Here is a 20,169-nt window from a genome sequence, read left to right as displayed (position 1 = left end):
AAAAATGTGCTTAACGGTAAAAAAAAATAAATAAAAAAATTACACCCGCATTTGAGTCGGCTCACTGGACTTATTCTCTGAGAAATTAATCAAGCATAACATTCAACAACCAAAACTAACTTTTCTGTTCAGGAAAGCAAGTAAATAACTATTATTTGACATCTTAATCAATACATAATAATCATGTTACTATTTTGTCTGTTGTTTTGTACATTTGAAAATTCATGGATAAAAATAATAATTATATTGCGGCATTAAAAATATAATTTCTGTTAAAGTGCTTCTACATACTGGTATACTAACCATTACAGATACATTATAATTATATATATAGATAGAGATAGATATATCTCTATCTATCTATATATATATATATGTATGTATAGATATATATGTACAGTATATCTATACATATATATTCTGGGGTTCTGGAGGCAGAGGGCGCCCAGATTCCCACTGCATCTGAACGCGACATGATTTTCAGCAAGTGACCAGCGGGGGCACTCGAGAGCCGAAAATCTGTGTAGGAGTGCTGGCATAACCATCAGCTTCCTGGATGGAAACATAACACAGTCATACACGGGACACGCACAACAGCTACGAGCAGGACATTTAAACGTGGTTGTCGTGTTTCTGTGAGCGTGGGCAGTGTCGTGAAAGGGCAGACTGTATCGACAACACACGTGTGCGTGTGTGTGTGAGAGTGTGTGTGTGTGAACTGCGGCTGTGGCTTTGGATTCAGGAAGCTCCTACAAGCTGTGGTCCAGCACAGACAAGGTAGGTCTCCCTCTCTGCTTTTGTCTGCAGCACACACACACACACACACACACACACATACCCTGCACGAAGTAGTATGCGTCTTACATGTATCTTATGTATTTATACCTAGTTTACTGTCCAATTGCTATAACAACCCATTTCAACCATGGGGCTCTGTTCTATTCTATTCTATTCTATTCTATTCTATTCTGTGTTGTTTTTTTAATTGCTCTATAGCACACTGCTATTACATTTGTCACAATAACCTGAGGGTTAATTGCATATGCTCATATTACAGTCCTTTAAACAGAATTTTAACAATAACACGCGCATGTATTTCAGTGTCTGCCACCTCATTTACACTCAATGAAGGGTTTGCATTTTTCCCCACACACACTCACTCACTCACTCACATAATCTGCTGCTTTTTCACACTCGCTCCCTGAAAACACACAAGTTAACTGAGCACAACCCCCCACAAAAAGTGACTGCAGCTCAGCTGTGTAAATGATGCATTTACTGTATAATTGGTGGTATACACCATGCAGCTGCCTCCTCCACAGTGGCAGTCTGTGTAAACGCAGCAGCTATTGAGCAGGCACATGCATGATAGGAAGGGTCTGTGACGACTGGCCTGCTAATCCCTGAATGTTCAGATCCACACCTAAAAGAAACCGTTGATACACACAGTTTTTTACTGATGACTTGACCCAGCAGTTATAATGCAGACTGGGCAGGGACTGCAGTTTTCTTTTGAAAGGCCAGTACGAATAGTGAGGTCTTTAAATGAAAGTTTAAACTTCTTAATATCGTCATCATATCCTATAGGTGATGATGCCATATTGCTTAGGTAAAACACCAGCGTATAACTAACTGATCAATTGTTACTCGTATAATTCAAACCTACCCTAACAGATGATGTTTGGTGCAGCTACGCAGGATCCACCATGACTGTGCACAAATAGCAGTGTGCTGCACAAGCTCCACTGTCAGTGATGGTGTCTGCATGTGTGCCACCATGGGTCGATACCAGTTCACAATAATAGAGCACTCATTAAAAAAATTCAGGACATTTGTGGTCATGGTTTTGGCTGTATTGATCGAGCTGCCTCTAAGTTTACAGTGGCCGACATTAACACTCTGCTGAAATGGAGACAATTATGTGTGGAATCATGTGTGATTTCAGCAGCTGGAGAGTTTGTTTTTTTAACAGCACTGTTTACTGTGTGACCTGTTCTGTGCACAGCCACTGTTATCCACAGGTTATCCATTAGTCACAAATCCAAGATTATGATGTTACTATTTCCCACACTTTTAGGTTTTCTTGGACAGCCAAAATCAACAATTCAGTGCATGATTTTTTAGGTTTGGTCACCAGATTAAATCTCTGGTCCTGCTGCCCTAAAATATTTAAGTAGAGCATAATGTGATTATTTGTTCACAGTCTGATTATCAAATGTGGAAGTCACGGATTACATTATAGCTTAGTGATCCCATTAAACAGCTGTTTGCACAACATCTCTTTTAAGGGTTTCTTAACCATGGGACACACTTGAACCTGAAATATCTAGTACACTTGCAGTGGCATCAGGAGAAAAATCACACAGCAAAAGTGGCCTTTAAATGAGTAAATATGGCTGTTGACCCATAATTTGTGCTAAATGTGCTGTTAGACAGTTGCAACCATGGCCACGTATTGTATCGCATCGTCCAGGGAGTGAAACTGGCAGGAACTGTTTCTGTTTACTTTAGAGCGCCTTAATTAAGCATATCGATCATTGTTTTGCACAAGGAAAGACGACGATATGTCACCAAATCTATATTTTGACCCACCCCTACCGCCCATACCCATAGGTTGTAAAATTGGTACCGATAAATTGGCTAAAGTGAATAATCAGTCAACCTCTACTGTGTACCTATTGGTCAAAGTTTAGACTTAAATGTAAATTTGTTCAATACTTTGATTAATTCTTGCCAAACCAACATTGTAGTGTTTGGTGACTGACTGCATGGTAAAAATGATTGTAAGCATGTTTACATTAGCTTGAATTACAGATCTGAAAGGCTGAATTTACCGTGTGAATTCTGTCTGCACGGGGAAAACACAGACCTGGGACTTGTGCCCTAAAAAAGGCATCCATTTTGTACAGACTTTTTGAGTTATCGGTAATACTTGCAGTAATTACCCATAATTATATTTTTGCTTTGTGTGCCACACCACCACACCAACAGTGACTAATTCATATCGTAAGCAACAAGACAATGACAGTGTAGTGTTTCAGTGACGGGTAAAGTCATCACTGTTGGCACACCAGTCACCTGACGGAATAACAAATATTAATGGTGCAGTGTTATCTTAAGGCCCGGTCAAACTGTGTGGAAAAATAATAAGCTCAATGCTTGACCCTGTGTGTTTTTTTCCTTTCAGGAATATGGAGGCTGTAGCCATTCTCTGTCCTGAGCAGAAGGACTAGGAGCAGCCTGATTCCTTCTTGCTTCCTTCCCCGCCTGCCTCGCCCCCCTCATGGCCAGCGGGAGTCCCACCCTGAGCCCGGAAGCCAGGGATTCAGAACCTGGGACCCCTAAGGCAGGCATTGACTCCCAGCCAGGGCGTGAGGTCTTCTGCAAGCTGTGTCTCAGTGAGCAGCCATCTGCAGCCTCCAACCAGCTGCAGAGCTGCGACTGCAGCTTCTGCACAGCTGTAAGTAGAGACATGTCCACTTCACTGAAGACGTTTTTAGTAGATAATGCTTCAATACAAGGACTCATCAGCTGTGATGGGACTCAAACCAGTACATTTCTGTGACTGCAACAGAACAGATGACCTCCAGGTTATATTTAGAGGAAGAAGAAAAAGTGTTTATCCTCTACTTACATTACTCATACTTGAGTGGAATACTGAAAATTCCACAAACTCAATGTTTTTTTGTTGTTTTTGGTCATTTTGGCAAATGTCCATCATTTGATTTACTTGAAATGGGACGTTTCTCAACTTCCTGCTTTAGAATCCCAAAATAGGTCATTTCATTGGGAAATCTTGCACAGTACAGTTGTGGTGAAATGAAACAGTCTGGACACAGGACTGACTAAACATTTACTTTCCATGAATCGCCTCCATTTTTTGTGATTCTTTCAAGCTGTTTATACTTTTATTTACCAAACACTGGATTTTTTTTGTTTAACTTATAATTTAATATAATTATTAAGAATGGCTAGAAACCACTTTTTTGCTTCAGGTATGGTAATGATATCACAAACCTAACAGTACCAGATATCACTACTATGTAGTCTTGTACCACTTTAAAACAACTTCTCTGATAATCAGTCATTTGTACTAATGCATTTACCACATAGCTATATTCAAAACATTTCAGAAACATAAAAGTCCTATCTGTATGGCAGATACATTTACAGCATGTCGTGTTCACTGAAGCATTTATTGTATGGGATGTTACTGTTTTCTTTGTCTGATATCTGATCCAGTATCGCACCGCACACTTTCGACACTGAATATACAGCAGAATCCACTCATCCCTGATGATTATCTATGACTGAAGTGCACTATAAAGATCTGCTAGTACAGTGTACCTGTCCAGTACGTGCATGTGTGTGGCAAACGTCGAGCTGTTGATGTTATTCCCCGACACACAAAGGTTGTCAGATAGTGGCAGGTGTTAATCTTTGTCTGTGTGAGCTAAATTGTCAATGTTGCAAGCACAGGGTCACACAGATAGAGCACAAACATGCACTGTGTCACGGGAAAGAACAGGCCCTGTAAACTCTACTTATCAGCTGGACCGTGCTGTATAAACCTCCTCCAGCTCTGTTCACCAGCACAGACTATAGCTTGTGTGAGAGTGTGTTTGTGTTTATTCTAGCTCTGTTTTTTGTTTTTTTTGGGGATAAACGGTAAATCTTGTTTCATGGGAAAGCACATGATGAACACAACACATTTGCATTTACAAAAGAGTTTAGAGCTATATCACACACCTATTTTTTATCTTCCACAGAATAGTAACATTTTATTGTTTTGAGTTTCTGTTCCTCCAAACAGTCAGCCTTTGCGCAATGTTTGCATAGTTCCTCCTACTCTTCCATTATTCATTGCTACGGTAACTAATGACTTATGACGTGAGAGTGCAGATTAGAAATCCTTCTTTGTGTGGTCATTTATTTTTGCTCAATTTGCACAACATCTCAATTTTCACTGGTGGATTTCAATATTTTGACGTGACACATGGTTTATATTGGTTTTTCATCCAGATAAACTGTGAGCTGTGCTGTTAGATGTATTGCTTTTTTGCAAGGCCTCGGATTGTGCGCGATGTATTACACTGCAATTGCCTCCATTCAATATCCAGACTAATGGCACTGTGCTGTTTCTCTCCCCAGTGTTTGCAGCAGTATGTTGTGCTTGCCATCATGGAGGGCGGGGGGGCACCCATCACCTGCCCAGACATGGCCTGCCAAAAGTCTGGCGTGCTGTTGGACTCTGAGGTATATTCCTGTTGAAAACTGATGATATGTAGGTCATGAGGAGGAGTCTGCATACCCTGTAAAATACAAAAATAATGTTGATTTTCCAGCGGAAAACCAGTCACAGGCAAATATTTAGGTAATAGGTAATTTCTTAAGATGACACTGATGATTGGTCTTTAAATAGTGAATATTGGATTAACTCCAAGTGTTGTGTAAATCCTGTGTACCCTTGCTTAACAACATTTTAGAGGAAATTCTCGACTGTGCAGAGCAAAATGTGGCAATGTCAGCTGCCAGACTGAAAGTGAAATGCCATCGGCTGGACATCATACTGTATATGCCCGACAGTTGGAAACAAATGGAAATTCTGCTCCTCAGTTCCTCATTTTGTGACACATCTCTTGCCAAACATCTATATAATGGCCTTAAAAACCTTTTCTTTAAAGTGCCCATAGGCTCTCAATCTGAATTGTAATGGATTTGAGTGTAAATGTGATTCTGTGTTGCTTAGGGGAGCTAGCACAGACTGCAGTTTCAATATTTCAGTATTGGAACTAAATAACTGTCTACCTTTTTGTTTTTTTCTTCTGTGTCTTTATGCAGCAGTTTGCAGTTGCTATGTGACCACTTTATTTTTGATTATCTATGAAGCATTACAAACAAGTGAAATAGCCTCCATTTATACATTAGGGAATACATACAGTCTTAAAATCTATAAGAATTGCAATACAGTTGTATGAAAACCCATATATTTAAATATCCATATGAGTGCATAAACACAACATTTGATTGCCAGAATGAAATTTGACTGATGCCTCTTTGTTTGCCGGCTGATTGCAGATATCCAGCCTTGCTGCAGCTGATCAGGTGGAGCTTTTTCAGAGGCTGAAGTTTGAGAGAGGTACGTTGCTGTTGGCTGGTGACAGACAGTGGGCTATTTCAGGTCACACCACAGCTGGAGGCATTACACTAGCCCCACAGCATGCTGAGCTTCACATGCCTGGGTTATTGTGGGACCAGGATCAGTATTATCCAGGAGGTTACTGAAACTGAGGCTCTAATAATAATACATTTGAATTCAATAACAAAGAGACCCATATTATTCTTATAAAAAAATAAGTATTGAGCCTTTTATTTGCAAGTCACTCATGCACCCTATGTGTAACTGATATTGTCCTGTGTATAATGATGTGTTTTTGAAGGCAAATGAAGTGGTTATCTGTTGACCTTTACAAAGGCGAGTTTGCCTTGCAGCTATATTTGGCCTTTCCAGTTGCACAATAACTATAAGCTTCAATAAGAGTCAATAAGTTATTGTTTATAAAGCCATAAATCATAAGGATCAATATTTGGAGTATATAAAAGACGTTCAAAGTACAAGCTGTGTTTTTGCACCAGTGTTTCCCTTCAAGTATTTTGTTATGTGTTTGCCACTGAAAATTAAATGCGGTTGCTTTTGGGTTATAATAATAATAACAATAATAATAACAACTTATTATTATTATTATTATTATTATTATTATTATTATTATAATAATAGTAATAATAATATTATAAAGAAATGCTTTGTTGTGCCTCTGCTATCATGTTTCTGAAGACACTTTATGTTTCTTTTAGCAATGTTTAGCATGCTAACACTGCATCTTTTTTGGACTGTAGTCTTAAAGTTTTCATTCTGATGCTTTTTTTATGTTAAAATATTAAAACAACACCTTTACATCCATCTCTTTCTGGTATTTGTATACATAACCAGTTTAAAACATCACTCACTGAGCTTCCACTAGCTGTAGCAGAGGTAGTATATCTCTTCAAATCTAGTGTATTAAAGTTATCAAAATCAATCAAATGTAGGTTAATTTTTTTGATAACTAAAAAACTTAAATAATATCTTTCCATTTATTTTGTTAGAAAAGGGTGGAAAGTACTGCTCATTCTCAAAACAGTTGCCTCAGATTGCCTCTTTGTCAGGATAGTGATCCATCGTCACAGGCCTGTATGAAGGGGGGGAAAATAAGGGGACTGGGATTTAACTGTAGGACCCAGTGTTGAAAACTTAAAGGTACACTAAAGTCAAGCCAAGCTTCATGTGCGGGCTATATTCTATTATAATTTAGGAATTTGCTGCGGGCCATAGTTTTTGCATCACTGACACAGCTGTTTATCTGCCACAATGATATGGTGTGTATGACTCTACAATGCATGTACAGACATTTTCAGTGTATCCTACATGTGAATGTTGCCAGTCAGTAACTCATTCATGTGATTATTCCATCTTGTGAGTGAGTGCACGATAAGGCTCAAATAACTGCTGTGCTTCATCTTCAACTCTGTCAACACAGATACGCTCTTTATCTTGCAGGTCTTATTTTTCTGTAAAGTTGTGGCCAAATCACTGATACATTTCATGCTTAGTATTGGAATCAAGCTTATTCTTTTAGTTCCTGAACATCCATGTCCATGAAAAGAACTGGTCAAATTCCTTATTATTTGACATTAATTGACTATACAGTTACAACACATGCATTTACTGTATGCAGTGTGTAATATCTCTGCTCTCTGCTGTCTGCAGGGGTGAAGTTGGACCCCAGTAAAGCCTGGTGCCCAGTGATCGACTGCCAGGCGGTGTGCAGTGTGGAGCCCAACACTGAGGGCCAGCCCACGGCCGTGTCCTGCCTCACCTGTCACACCGTCTTCTGCTCTGGGTGCAGAGGGCTCTGGCAGGACAGCCATACCTGCCCTGAACGCCAGCCCATGATGTCAACCTCACCCCCTACTGAAAGCAGGTCAGTCAGCTCGCTGTTTGGTCAGCCGCCTGCAGCCACAGAGTCTGAGCCAGATGAGAGTAAATGTGTGAGATCAGACTGGGTGTGTCTACCTTTTTACCATGGTATATGAATCATGTTGGCCATAATTGGTTTTAGTAACTGCTCAATTTTTAACTGTGTGTTTGAAATTCAATTGAAAACACAGTAAGGGAAAATCTCACACTTCCATTTATAACTGCAGTATTCAACTTTTGGTGATGTTTGTTTTTGTTGACATTATTATTATTTGGTGTGTCCTTCATCTGAAAATGTCAAGCAATAATACCAGACCTAGGGATACAGTGTCAGCCCAGGGGGTGGATGGATGGGCACAAGAAGCATTTGTCTGGTCAAACTGCATAACAATCAGGTTTTTGAGCTGTAGAATTCACTTCTGAAACCTTTTGTGGGCACTTCTTTGTGTTTTTGTGTCATATTCCAACCTGCTTGCAGCTGTCTCGCTTTACTAGTGTAATGTTGCCATGAGATCTAAACACTGCTATACTGAGAAAGGCAGAGATAGTCATGTGGAGCTGATACACTTAATCAACATTGTGAACTCTTTGACAGTTGTTTGAATGTTTAATTTATGATTAAAAGTTAGGCACTTCAGCTTTAAAGTAAAAAAAAAAAAGAATCAAATGGGACTCATTATGTTATGTTATATTTACAGTGGGTGGATCATAGAAGCGACGTTTTCTTCATGTCCCAGCAGTGACTGTGAGCTGAATGTAAACATTATTGCAGGAATAATAGCCTGTGCTCTGTGTGTAGTCCCTGTTGTACAGCCCCATTACTGTGGTGCTGCCCTGAACACACTGACTGATGTCACTGGAGAGTCGCTGAGTTGTGCTTGATTTCCAGTGTCTCTGTGCCAAAAGGAGGTGAAGGATGGGCACTCAGCCAGTTAATCCTCTCGTCTGTACAGAAGGAGATTGTTCACTGGGTAGTTTAGCAGCGGTGTGCTCTCTGCAGTGGGCTGCGATGGACCAGGTGCTGGTAAAATAAAAGAGAGAGAGAGAGAGAGAGGGGAATTTGTCTTTCAACTGAAGAGTCAACAAAAACAATGAGCTTCATTCATCAACATCTGGCTGTTTTTTTCCCCCTCAGGTTTGTTTTTAAGAAAGTTTTTTAACTAAGCTGTAGAAAACACAATTTATTTGTACAATAATAATAAAATAAGGGGATTTAAGGTCCAGAGATTAACAAACATAGAACTCCTCTCTCACGCCTCCCGTTACCAAGTGCATCAGGAATTAAGTTGACCTTTGCATACCACAGATGATCTTCTTCTTCTTTGTGTAGTAAGATTCTATTCAAAAATATGTTCAACGTTTAAGCCTCTGTAAAAACATGGCAGTGCAAGACATTGGTTAGGGTAAGCGAGGCTCTTGCCTCAGAACAGAAATCACATCTAAGGATACGGAAACCACATTTGACTTTAAAGCAAATATATGCTTAAAAAGACATACTTATGGGCAGTATATTGCATTTTTTGCATCTAAGAAAACAGTGGTGAATCTGTGTAAAAACTACATACAGTGTGTGATGAGTGAGACCTAATGTTATTGTAGCTGTGATTTTACTATCACTCTGGTAAGGAGTTTAAAGTCCCTTTGTGAAACTCAGCTGTGGAGGTTTTAGGCTAGTTCGGCAAGTTTTATAATAACACCAGCTATGTTATTACTGCGATAAGGATCTATCAAGCCTTTTAGCCAAATAATCACACCCAGCTGGCATTTTGGTTTCACTGAATGTTTCAGTTTGACATTATGTTCGTGTTTATCACTTTCTGTTTAGGACGGGTTGGTCATTTCTACAAAATGGCCTGAGGCAACTCACCTTTCTGCTCCACTCTCATTATTTTCAGTCGCCACAGAAGCTAAATCTGCTGCAGTTAACAGATTTTTGCTTCTGTGAGTCGACTCAAAATAATTTGTTTGTGCTTTTCTACATCTTCATGGCATTTTTGTGGTTTTGCCAAAAGAAACCACTCACAATTGGGCCTGAAAAACTGCTGCTCTAATTAGTGCTTTTGTGCTGGCAGGTGATCCAAGTGAATGAAAGATGTCCTGTGTAGTAACAGCTTACAGTGAATTCCTTCTCTCTGTACTCATCACGGTTTCCAGGTGCAACAGGTTTCAGTTAGAAGGGCGAGGCCACTTGAAAACAACCCGTCAAGCACAAACAAAGTTAGAACTAGAAACTAGAAACACTAAAAATGGACAGTGACTGTTGGATCAGGCAGTCAGAGATGATGTTGATGACAACCAGCTTATGACATTAAAGTCGTGTTCATGTGTCTGATGATGAGATTTCCTTGTGACTGTAGAATGGAAACTTTGTGGTTGTTAGTAGTCGCGTTGGTCCTAAATTAGAATGTTTACTTTACATGTCCTTTGCCTCCCAAAAATAATTAACCCCACTGTGCTCTGCTGCTAAATAAAGGCTTCACATGCTGCCTGGAGACTTTCGTGGCTTCAAACTCTCAGAAACTGCATATATGTCTGTCTTCATCCGTAGGGCCCGCTCCGACAGCCACTCCGACACGCCCATCAAACAGTGTCCCATGTGTGGTATCTACATTGAGAGGAACCAGGGCTGTGCTCAGATGCTGTGTAAGAGCTGCAAACACACCTTCTGCTGGTACTGTCTGCAGAATCTGGACGTGAGTGACCTAGTTCAAGACACATCTCAGCCACCATGTTCCGCCTCTGTTTGTTATTGTGGTGATCGGTGAAGTTTGTGTCTCATCCTCTGTTGCTCTGTAAATGCAGGGTGACATCTTCCTGAGACATTATGACAAGGGGCCGTGCAGAAACAAGCTGGGACACTCCAGGGCATCTGTGATGTGGAACAGAACACAGGTGAGGGCCCTCAGCAGAGAGCAGAGCAGATATAAGCTGAGTTATGACCCCGGCTCACGTGGGTACAGGAAAGCAGCATGACACCAGATGGAAAATGGTAATCTGTTTGTTTATTATCAGGAAGGCAATAAATCACTCATGGCAATAACTAAAGTTCAGGAACAGGACAGATGGGAGATGTTTATAACATTGAATAAGCATACCAAAAGAGAACTCTAGAAACAGTCTGTATAAATTGAAAAACAAAAGTCTAGCTTCTCTCACCTATTAAACCAAAATATGAGTGTAACTAAATATAAAAAGACACATACGTGTGTGCAAAAATGGCAGAAATCAGTTATTAGATCTAAGCAACTATCAATAGTTTGTCTAATTCACAAATTCACAAATAATTTCACACAGATCAGCAGAGAGGCATGTGGCTCGCTGAATGATGATGGGACAGCTGACTCTCATAATCGGGCCCCGTCCTCGAGGGCGGAATCATGTTCAAACTGTACGGAGCCACATGATAGGGAGAAGACAAGAAAGTCTGGACAGTCAGTCCTTGGAAAAGGACTGCTACATCCTTCTTTGACATAAATTAAATGGGTCAAAGACACAAAGCACACGGGGTGAGACATGGGACCATAACAGCTGCATAAAAGTCAGACGAGGCCTCCTTTGTAGGAGACATTTGGAGACGGTGTAGACTGTGTAGGATGAATTATATTTAGAGCAGGTCTACATAGCCTGTCTCACCCTTAATGATGTGTTTTAGTCTGTTTTGAGCCACTGCACTGACTGTCGCTCATCCTGTGCCACATAAATTTAAACTGTCGTGCATAACCTTTAAATATAAACACATGTATTCAAACTACTGTCAAATGAGTTCACACAATGCTAATTAAGCCTATCAGCTCCACATGACTCTCTCTGTGTTTCTCAGGATAGCAGTGTTTGGATATTGTGATTCATTCTTAGTGTCAAAGACAAAGGGAGAAAACGGTAAAGTGACATGGATGCAAACAGGGCAGAGTATGACTGAAAACCCATGTAAAAGCAGGGATAAATGCTTCTTGCCTCCACCTGTTTCTGTTTGCTAACAGTGACTTTGTTTTCCACCATTGTGCCCAAATAATACTTTATCAGACACTAAGCTAAACTAATCTCCTCACTAATCTCAAATTCCTGCCCTCTAATGACGGTGGCCATTCAGCAAAACAAATACCAAACTCACCTCCTTTCTACTTTTCCTTGTTCAAAGGTCATTAACTCATGACTTGCATCGAGTTTGCACTGAACCTCCTCATTGTGGGTCGTGTGCCGAGTTGAAGTACAACAGTGCTTTTGTCCCTTTAAAACAGGTCAGAGCAGACGAGGTTACACCTTTGCCCTATAGGTCTGGTACAGTTTGGTCATCACAAATTCTTTTTGTCATACTTAAGTTAAGACTGCATAGCCAAAAGTATGTTAACAGATAAATTACAGCAGGGCTTTTAGTGTATATGCTAAAACATTTGTCAAATGTTTTTCTGCAATAAATTGTCATTATTGACGTTGACATTTTAGTTTTTTTCCCACAAAGGTCGGATGCTGCCGAGGTCAGTGCTTTACACAGGTCCCAGTTCTTCCACTTAAAGCGTGTGACCGTTAAATACTGTATAAACAAAGGTCTTTTACGTTCAAATGAGTTCACACATGGCTGATCAAGCCTATCAGCTCCCTGTGTTTCTCAGTGCGGCATTCCTGCGCTGCCCACAGAGTGACTCATTTTACGTCACCACACGTCGCAGTTTCACACAGCAGCGATGTGAGTCAAAACACCACAAGAAGCCCCCATGAAAAGAAATCACTACATTTTCCAAATAAAACAAAAAACTGTGTGGGAGTCTGTATTTGGTAATTGTTAGTACAAATAATTGATTTGTACTAATGTTGTTGTGTTGTCCCTCAGGTGGTGGGCATCTTGGTGGGGGTCAGCATCATTGTTCTGGTGACATCGCCACTCCTCCTGCTGGCGTCTCCCTGCATCTTGTGCTGTGTCTGCAAACCCTGCAGAGGGAAGAAGAAGAAGAAGAAGAAGAGGAAGAAGGACCTCAGCCAGCCAGACTTGTCTACATCATAGCAGTGCCGTCTGTCACTGGTTCGGACCCAGGGTCTTCGTATGAAGCCTGAGACAAACCAACAAAGTTGGAACATTGGAGCATGTTTTCCTGGCTCAACAGACTGTAGGCCATGGTGGAAGTGAACTATGAGGAGACTGAATGTAATTCATTCGCCAACATTGTTTTCAGATGCAAAGAGGTTGCAAGGAGAATGTGTCACTTTTTCCTGTCAATGTCTCTGTCACACACACAGACACACACAGACGCAGTTAACGCTACCTTCATGTGCCAGACGTGATGATGCCAAACCAGAGGTGTTAGGTGCTCAAGTGCCTCACTCTACAGTGCCTGGTGCTTGGTCGCATTTGCTTTGCCTTCCATTCTATCTTTATCTTATGCAAAACGTTTAGCAGTATGAAAATTAATGAGTGCCGGGATCACACAGGGTTATAAATTCATACAAAAAAAAAGTAATTCTTTCATAAAAGGAGAAGGAAAAAGGCATCAAGTGTGCACTGTATATTCTGTACTGATATATAAAGTATAATAGGGCTCCATTGGTGCACAGAGGACTTTTTTTCGGAATATGTTCCAGACCAAAGGCTCTAAAGGAAAATGTGTATACTTTTCTAAAATGTGTTCATATGTATTTATGGGTTATGTGTGTATAGTGAGCTGTTATCATTTCTACATTTCTGTTGGTGTTTCTGCAGCAGATATTTTCTAAAAAGCACCATTGTAATTGAAATAAACACACTGTACTGGACATGTGTCAGGTAGTTTTGTGTTTGCTGGGGACATTTGATCATTTCACTGCCTTCCTTCACTTTAGTCTTAACCCTCCTCGTGTCTTCACATCCTAGATGTGCCCCTTGTCCTCAGGGTCAAACATGATCCACCCTCACTAGAGACATAAAACAAGGTCATTTCTTTTCTTTTCATTTTAAATGGCAAATCTATTTTGCATGAGGAAACAACCCCTCATACATCAGAAACTTCTTTTTTTTTATTTCAACACAGCTGTCGTATATGTTTTCTTGACTAAAGTAGATTTTTATTATTATTTGGTGGTAAACAATATATTAGAGACAGTACTTGTACAGACCAAGAACGTATCCCTGCATATGAAACAAGAGAATCCTGGCCAAAACAGCACATTTTGGACAGATAAATAACAAATGACAGTAACATTTATGGAATTATAAGCTACCACAATATTCATCAAATTTAGGTTTTCATTGCTAACAACACTGAAAATCATCATTTAAATATCAAAATGTACAACAAAAAGAAAAGATTACCTCATAATTATTTGCATACATTTTAAATACAGAGAAAGGTAGAATAATACTGTACGTACAGAGAGAACAGTGCTAATGTTTGATTATTAAAAGACCTTGTTGTTATAAGGATCTAAAATATTGCTGCGACAGAGTCTGGGTTTAAAAGGGGTTTAGCGACACCGTGTGTGTGAGGAGGGAACTGCACTCTTTGTTTTGGAGGAAGGACGTGGGCTCGAGACAGAGACGCTCCAGTTTGTGTCCAGAAAATGAGCGAGCAGGAGGAATTCTTTGCAGGTAAATCACGTTATTTTAAGGATTTGAAAGTGTTGCATGCACTCTTTGGTGTTTGTGCGTGTATATACATATATGTGCGTTTGTACGTGTTGTTAGTAAAGCGAGTTACAACAGAGCAGAGCTTCTCCAAGTGTGTACCTACTAGTGGTCGGTGGAAGTATTACATGTAGGCCTTCTCCAAGAATGTACAAAAAGCATATGTTTCGTAGGAGGATATTAAGTATATAGATGTCATCAAATATCATTTATTTTAAATTTAAAATGATGTTTGTTGTGTTTACATGAAATGACAAAACAAGGTTTTTTAGTTGTGGTTTAAATGTTTCACTCAATGCTTCATTAATGCAAAGTGTCAAACCTGTTTTCAGTATACTCCTAAGAGTACTTCCTGAATGACTTCACTGAGAAAACAAGAAGATTACTTACAGACGCATGCATGTATAGTAGTATAGTATTTTGAAAGTTTGAAAGTGTCTCTCTATGCTCACATAATCATTTCATTTGAAATCCCTTCTTCTACATAGTCATATACTTTTAATCATACAGTATCATATTGTTTGTATATATCAATATACATATTGAGATGTTTTGTCACGTGTTGCACAGGCATCTCCAAGATCCCATATCAACCCACTGCTGGACCAGGAGATGTCATGTGCTTCAAGCACTACAATGCAGAGGAGGTGGGTGTGACACACACACACACACACACACACACACATGCTCGTCTTGCATTTTTTTTTTTACTAATTTCCAGAGATAAATGTGTTAATCGATCATCAGACAGTGGATGTAAGATACAGGTCTCATTCCCACAACAACAGAGGAAGTTGGGATTGAAAAAAATGAATACAATTGACAAAAAGTCAACATCAAAGTCACTTCCTTCAAGAAAATAAAAGCCCTACATTGCTCTTCGCTGTGTTTCTGTCAAGTTTTACAAAGATTTAAAGATCTGAAAAAAATAAATAAATAAAAAAAACTGGTCAAATTTTATCCAAAACAAACACAACAGCATCATAATGTGTGCAGGTGCTGATGGGCAGGACGATGGAGGACTGGCTGAGGTTCTCAGTCTGCTACTGGCACTCCTTCTGTGGAACTGGTACTGGAACAACTGTCAATTATCTGCCATTAAATGAATAGTTCAGGTTTTCTTTGAAGTATGCTTGTATTCAGGTATTGACACATTATCAACACTGATAACATGGCTGCCAGCAAAGACACATTTAGTAATGAACACCTAATGAAATCTGTGACATATTTCCTTTGGCGTCTCCCAGTGGTGACATGTGGTTATAGCACATATCACAAAATAATGTCACCAGTCGCCACTGTTTTCTGATGCTTTTCCTCACTGTTCTCAGTCTTATCTGGACTGGAAACTGAAGTTTGGAAACATCTCAAACGTGTGATTTTTACATACACATGTCAGAGATGTGATCAACTGTTGCCTCCATCACTAACTTCAGATGTGATGTCTTGTGACATCAGGGATTAAAATCCTATCTATTTACCTCAGTTAGACAAACACCTGAAAAGGTTTGTTCTGTTTCATGGTGAGATAAAGCAGCAAACATATTCTTAAAATGTCATAGACATAAGCAGGTGTAGAGTTTGTTATGCAATTCTTCTGTTAAATGACCAATATCTTTTGTTTATTTTAGCCGAGTTTGTCTGTAAATGGCTTCACATAGTAAGGACAGAGTGGCGTCTTTCTTGATCACAAGTCAGTGACACATCAATTGATTTAATATCCCATATGTAATGAAAATACTGTCATTTCTAGTAAACACACAAACATCTGAAGATGTTCAAATGTCGTCATGCAGCAATTAATGTGACGTTGATGACTTTCTCTCACATGTTCTCAGAGTTTCTCAAAGTGAAGGCTGTATTTCTTATATCTCTATATTATTCTACTTAAAATATAAGCCTACCAATTTGCTTAATCTGTGCACATGTTGTTGTTGTTGCTTCTTTACTTTATAACTATGATATTCTCTGTCAGGTGCTGACCCTTTTGGGTTCCAGACTCTCCACAGGCCCTGGAATAAAGGAAATCCGATGGAATCAGCCAAGAAGCGACTCTGTGCTGCTTTTGAGTTTTTCACCAAGCTTGGTGTGAGGAAATGTACCTTATTTAATAATCAAAGTAACCTCTGTACACATAGAGCTTCATTATTAAGATCACTTATGGTATATTTCCTATAATGTGACCTCTGCTTGTCTTTGCAGGTTAAATATTACACATTTCATGACAGGTAATCAAAATAAATCCTTTTTTTTCTATCATGTGTGAATACTGTGTGACAATGTAGACAACATTAAATGCAGTTGAATAAATTTAAGTCAAATTAGTTATGAAATAATCAAAAATAATCTTTATTGTGTAAAAAAAACCTTGATTTAGTTAGATTTTCTGTGTTTTGCAGGTGGGGTTGCGTTTTAAATGAACAAAACCTATTAAAGATACTGTATTTTGTGATTGTGAATAATTCTGTGTTTCCAACAGGGACATGGCTCCGGAGGGCTCCACACTGAAGGAGTCCAACATGAATCTGGATGAAATAACTGACCTGGCTCTTCAGCTGCAGAAGCAGACTGGAGTCAAAGTGCTCTGGGTCACCTGTAACCTCTTTGCCCACCCAAGGTAAATATTTTTCACTAATCTTTAGAAGACAACAAAAAAAAAAGGACCATTATAATACTATCTTCATGTGGCAGGTACATGAACGGCGCTGCCACAAACCCCGACTGTCACGTTCTGGCCTACGCCGGCGCCCAGCTCAAAAAGGGACTTGATATCGCCAAGAAGCTGGGTGCCGAAAACTTTGGTATGAAGGTGTTTTATCTACACGCAGCCGTGTTGCAATTGTTTGGGGCCCTGACGTGAGAGGGGCCTCCTCACAAGAATGACTTCTTTAAGTTAGTCAACAGCAATAACAAACCTGTCATATTGTGTGATTTTCAGTCTGATGAATAACTTCTGCTCTTCTCAGTGTTTTGGGGAGGAAGGGAAGGTTTCCTGTCCATGCACAACACTGATGTCGCTGCTGAACTGAAGCCCATGGCCAACTTCTTCAAAATGGCTGTCAGTAAGTGTTTTTGTTTTATTCCAGTCAGTCAGACAGTGTGCGTCACATTTACTGTATGTTTGTGTATTTGTCGACAGAGTATAAAGAGAACATCGGATTCAAGTGCCAGTTTCTAATTGAGCCAAAGCCCAAGGAGCCATGCCGACATCAGTATGATTATGGTAAGACCGTCACTATCGAGAAATGTTAATTAAGTGTTTCTCAGAGTCACAATGATTGATTTGTACGCGTCACCATTTCCTTAAATAGATGCTATGAGCGTCATAGGATTCCTGAAGCATTTTGGTCTGGAGAATCACTTTAAGTTGAATATTGAGCCCAACCACACCACGCTGGCAGGACACTCCTATGAACATGACGTCGTCATGGCGTCTGTGTGAGACGACTGCAAACAGAAATGTTTCTTGCTGACATTTTCTTTCCCCACACCCACCGTGTCTTTAAACTTTACACTTATTTCCAATCGCGTGCACAGGTTTGGCATGCTGGGTTCGGTTGATGCAAACACTGGCTCTCCTGACCTGGGCTGGGACACAGATCAGTTCCCCATGGACATCAGGAACACTACCATGGTCATGAAGGTGAACTTTATAACTCATTTTTGGGTGTTGTTGTTAGTGCAGTACTGTTGGATAAAGATCAATGTTCTCCCAATGTGTGGATGGTTGTTTGTCGCTACGTGGCCCTGCGATAGACTGGGTTACTGTTTTGTTCGTGTGAATTGTGTTTATTTTAGAGATAAAACAAAAACAAACACCTGCAAAAGTGGCTTTAACCTGTAAGTTTTGACTGGCCATAAGGGGGCAACTCTTTGTTGTAGCAGTGGCTCAGGGTTATGGGTAATTAGGCATTTGTCACTTATCCTCCAGTGTCTCATCTATTCCAGACTGTAATTGAACAAGGCGGTCTGCAGCCAGGAGGCTTGAACTTTGACGCTAAGGTGCGCAGAGAGTCCACAGACCTGGAGGACCTGTTCATAGCTCACATCGGAGCCATGGACACGTTTGCAAGAGGCCTCAGGAATGCTGTACGCATCATAGAGGACGGGATAATCACTGATAAGGTGAAGGTATGTGTGTATGCGGCAGCCACAGTTAAACGCAGCAGGTGCAGTAACTCTGCCGTGTATAACTGGTTCTCTGTCCCTTTAAACAGGAGCGATACTCCAGCTTCAGTCATGGTCTTGGACAGAAAGTGGAGGACGGCTCTGCCACCTTAGAGGACATGGAGGTAAGTGTCAGACATGGAGGACTGCAGATAAAGATTTTAAATCAAGACCACAACTTATTTGACAGTGTGATTGGATGGAAGATTTATATCTTCACATGTGAGGATAACATTTGTAGTTGTAGAATGTATTTGTCATATAAAGATAACAGCTGCCCACTTCATTCATACGCTGTGGTACTGCTCCACAGACTGAAGATCGATTACCACAACTCCAATTATACAGAATAGAATCCACTAGAATAGAATAGACGTCATTGTCATTGCAAAACACACACGTGTACAGTGCAATGACATTTGGTTCCGACTCTTAAGATGCTGAATAGTAAAATTATAAAGTATAATAATAGTATGTATAATAGTATCAACAATAGTAAAATATATTAGAAAATACTGTATATATAAAACATGTCAAGTATATCAAATAGGTTACTTGGCTGAATGCTACTTTTCAACTCATATGTATAGTTATGGACTGAAAATATTAAATTTGTTTGTGAGTCATCAGTGAATTGAGAAATAAAACAATGCATGTTTAAGTGCTATTAAAACACTCTTAAGTGCTAGTTCTAGTTTAATTGTATTTATTTTGTCTTTTCCTTTTAATGAGTCACGGTTTTGTCTGGATCATAACTTTGTCTCACTTAGTGCAGTCTTGTAAACCATTACACTACTTGTTTGATGAAATATAAATGTTTTTGTACAATAATTGCCTCTGTCTTGATGTGTAGATGATTAAATATAGAGAATGTGATGTAAAACAATTTGAATAGAACCCTTTGGTCCCAAAACTTTAAAGGTCTTTCCTTTTTAATTTCAGGATTACATCCAGCAGAACGGTGAACCAAACGTCACATCGGGGAAGCAAGAAAAATATGAATCCATCTTTAATCACTACATATAACTAAAAAGTTTCTTAATAAACTATTGACGTCACTCACAGTGGTAGTACAGTATACTTAATAACAATATTAATAAAGCTGCAAGCAGCATTGTGTGGGCCTTTTAAGTCAATGGCATAGTGCCGCCATGCTGCCAGCAGGTGGCGCTATGCCATTGACTTACTTTTCATGTGCTGATGTTTTCTGGCCAGGTCTCTTGTCTCATGTATGAAGTTCGTACAGCAAAGTTACAGAAACAGTTCCAGAGTCCAGAGTTGTTTTCAAAATACAAAAATACATAACACTGACGTATTTTGATACAGAATAGGAAGATATTTCATCATCTCAAAATACAAATAAAAACAGTAACATTTTGTATTTTAAAGATAA

The 20,169-nt window shown here is 39.6% G+C and overlaps 2 protein-coding genes across 4 annotated transcripts; both read left to right on the top strand.

Annotated features, from left to right (window-relative positions):
* The first annotated feature begins 525 nt into the window (after positions 1–525).
* On the top strand, positions 526–13,762 carry rnf144b (ring finger protein 144B). 2 transcript variants are annotated; one of them, XM_058648759.1, is made up of 8 exons: positions 526–777; positions 3,188–3,460; positions 5,152–5,256; positions 6,079–6,139; positions 7,808–8,021; positions 10,566–10,710; positions 10,820–10,909; positions 11,312–12,837. In XM_058648759.1, the coding sequence occupies exons 2-8, from the start codon at positions 3,284–3,286 to the stop codon at positions 11,489–11,491; spliced, it is 972 nt and encodes a 323-aa protein (XP_058504742.1). In that variant the 5' UTR covers positions 526–777; positions 3,188–3,283; the 3' UTR covers positions 11,492–12,837. The 2 variants fall into 2 exon arrangements, with proteins under 2 accessions (XP_058504742.1, XP_058504743.1); XM_058648760.1 differs by lacking the exon at positions 11,312–12,837 and adding an exon at positions 12,846–13,762 and having other exon boundaries at positions 529–777.
* A 722-nt stretch (positions 13,763–14,484) lies between these two features.
* Positions 14,485–19,840, top strand: LOC131471500 (xylose isomerase-like). Of its 2 annotated transcripts, none has more exons than XM_058648088.1 (14): positions 14,485–14,573; positions 15,180–15,256; positions 15,606–15,678; positions 16,585–16,697; positions 16,812–16,837; positions 17,089–17,226; positions 17,301–17,410; positions 17,576–17,671; positions 17,749–17,832; positions 17,921–18,047; positions 18,147–18,252; positions 18,558–18,734; positions 18,827–18,901; positions 19,719–19,840. In XM_058648088.1, the coding sequence occupies exons 1-14, from the start codon at positions 14,546–14,548 to the stop codon at positions 19,800–19,802; spliced, it is 1,314 nt and encodes a 437-aa protein (XP_058504071.1). In that variant the 5' UTR covers positions 14,485–14,545; the 3' UTR covers positions 19,803–19,840. The 2 variants fall into 2 exon arrangements, with proteins under 2 accessions (XP_058504071.1, XP_058504070.1); XM_058648087.1 differs by having other exon boundaries at positions 18,558–18,740.
* The last annotated feature ends 329 nt before the right edge of the window (positions 19,841–20,169 follow it).

The sequence above is a fragment of the Solea solea genome, chromosome 13, assembly GCF_958295425.1.
Source record: "Solea solea chromosome 13, fSolSol10.1, whole genome shotgun sequence".
NCBI lineage: Eukaryota > Metazoa > Chordata > Actinopteri > Pleuronectiformes > Soleidae > Solea > Solea solea.
The sequence above is the reverse complement of the archived record's forward strand: the minus strand, read 5'-3'. Positions and strand labels throughout refer to the sequence as shown.

Bases quoted from the DNA above. Each gene is read 5' to 3' on its own strand.
- rnf144b (XM_058648759.1), top strand. From the start codon at position 3,284: ATGGCCAGCGGGAGTCCCACCCTGAGCCCGGAAGCCAGGGATTCAGAA. The intron at 6,140-7,807 runs GTACGTTGCTGT...TGCTGTCTGCAG, and splicing joins GAGGCTGAAGTTTGAGAGAG to GGGTGAAGTTGGACCCCAGT. The intron at 10,711-10,819 runs GTGAGTGACCTA...CTGTAAATGCAG, and splicing joins ACTGTCTGCAGAATCTGGAC to GGTGACATCTTCCTGAGACA.
- LOC131471500 (XM_058648087.1), top strand. From the start codon at position 14,546: ATGAGCGAGCAGGAGGAATTCTTTGCAG. The intron at 18,048-18,146 runs GTGAGACGACTG...TCGCGTGCACAG, and splicing joins GACGTCGTCATGGCGTCTGT to GTTTGGCATGCTGGGTTCGG. The intron at 18,253-18,557 runs GTGAACTTTATA...CATCTATTCCAG, and splicing joins ACACTACCATGGTCATGAAG to ACTGTAATTGAACAAGGCGG.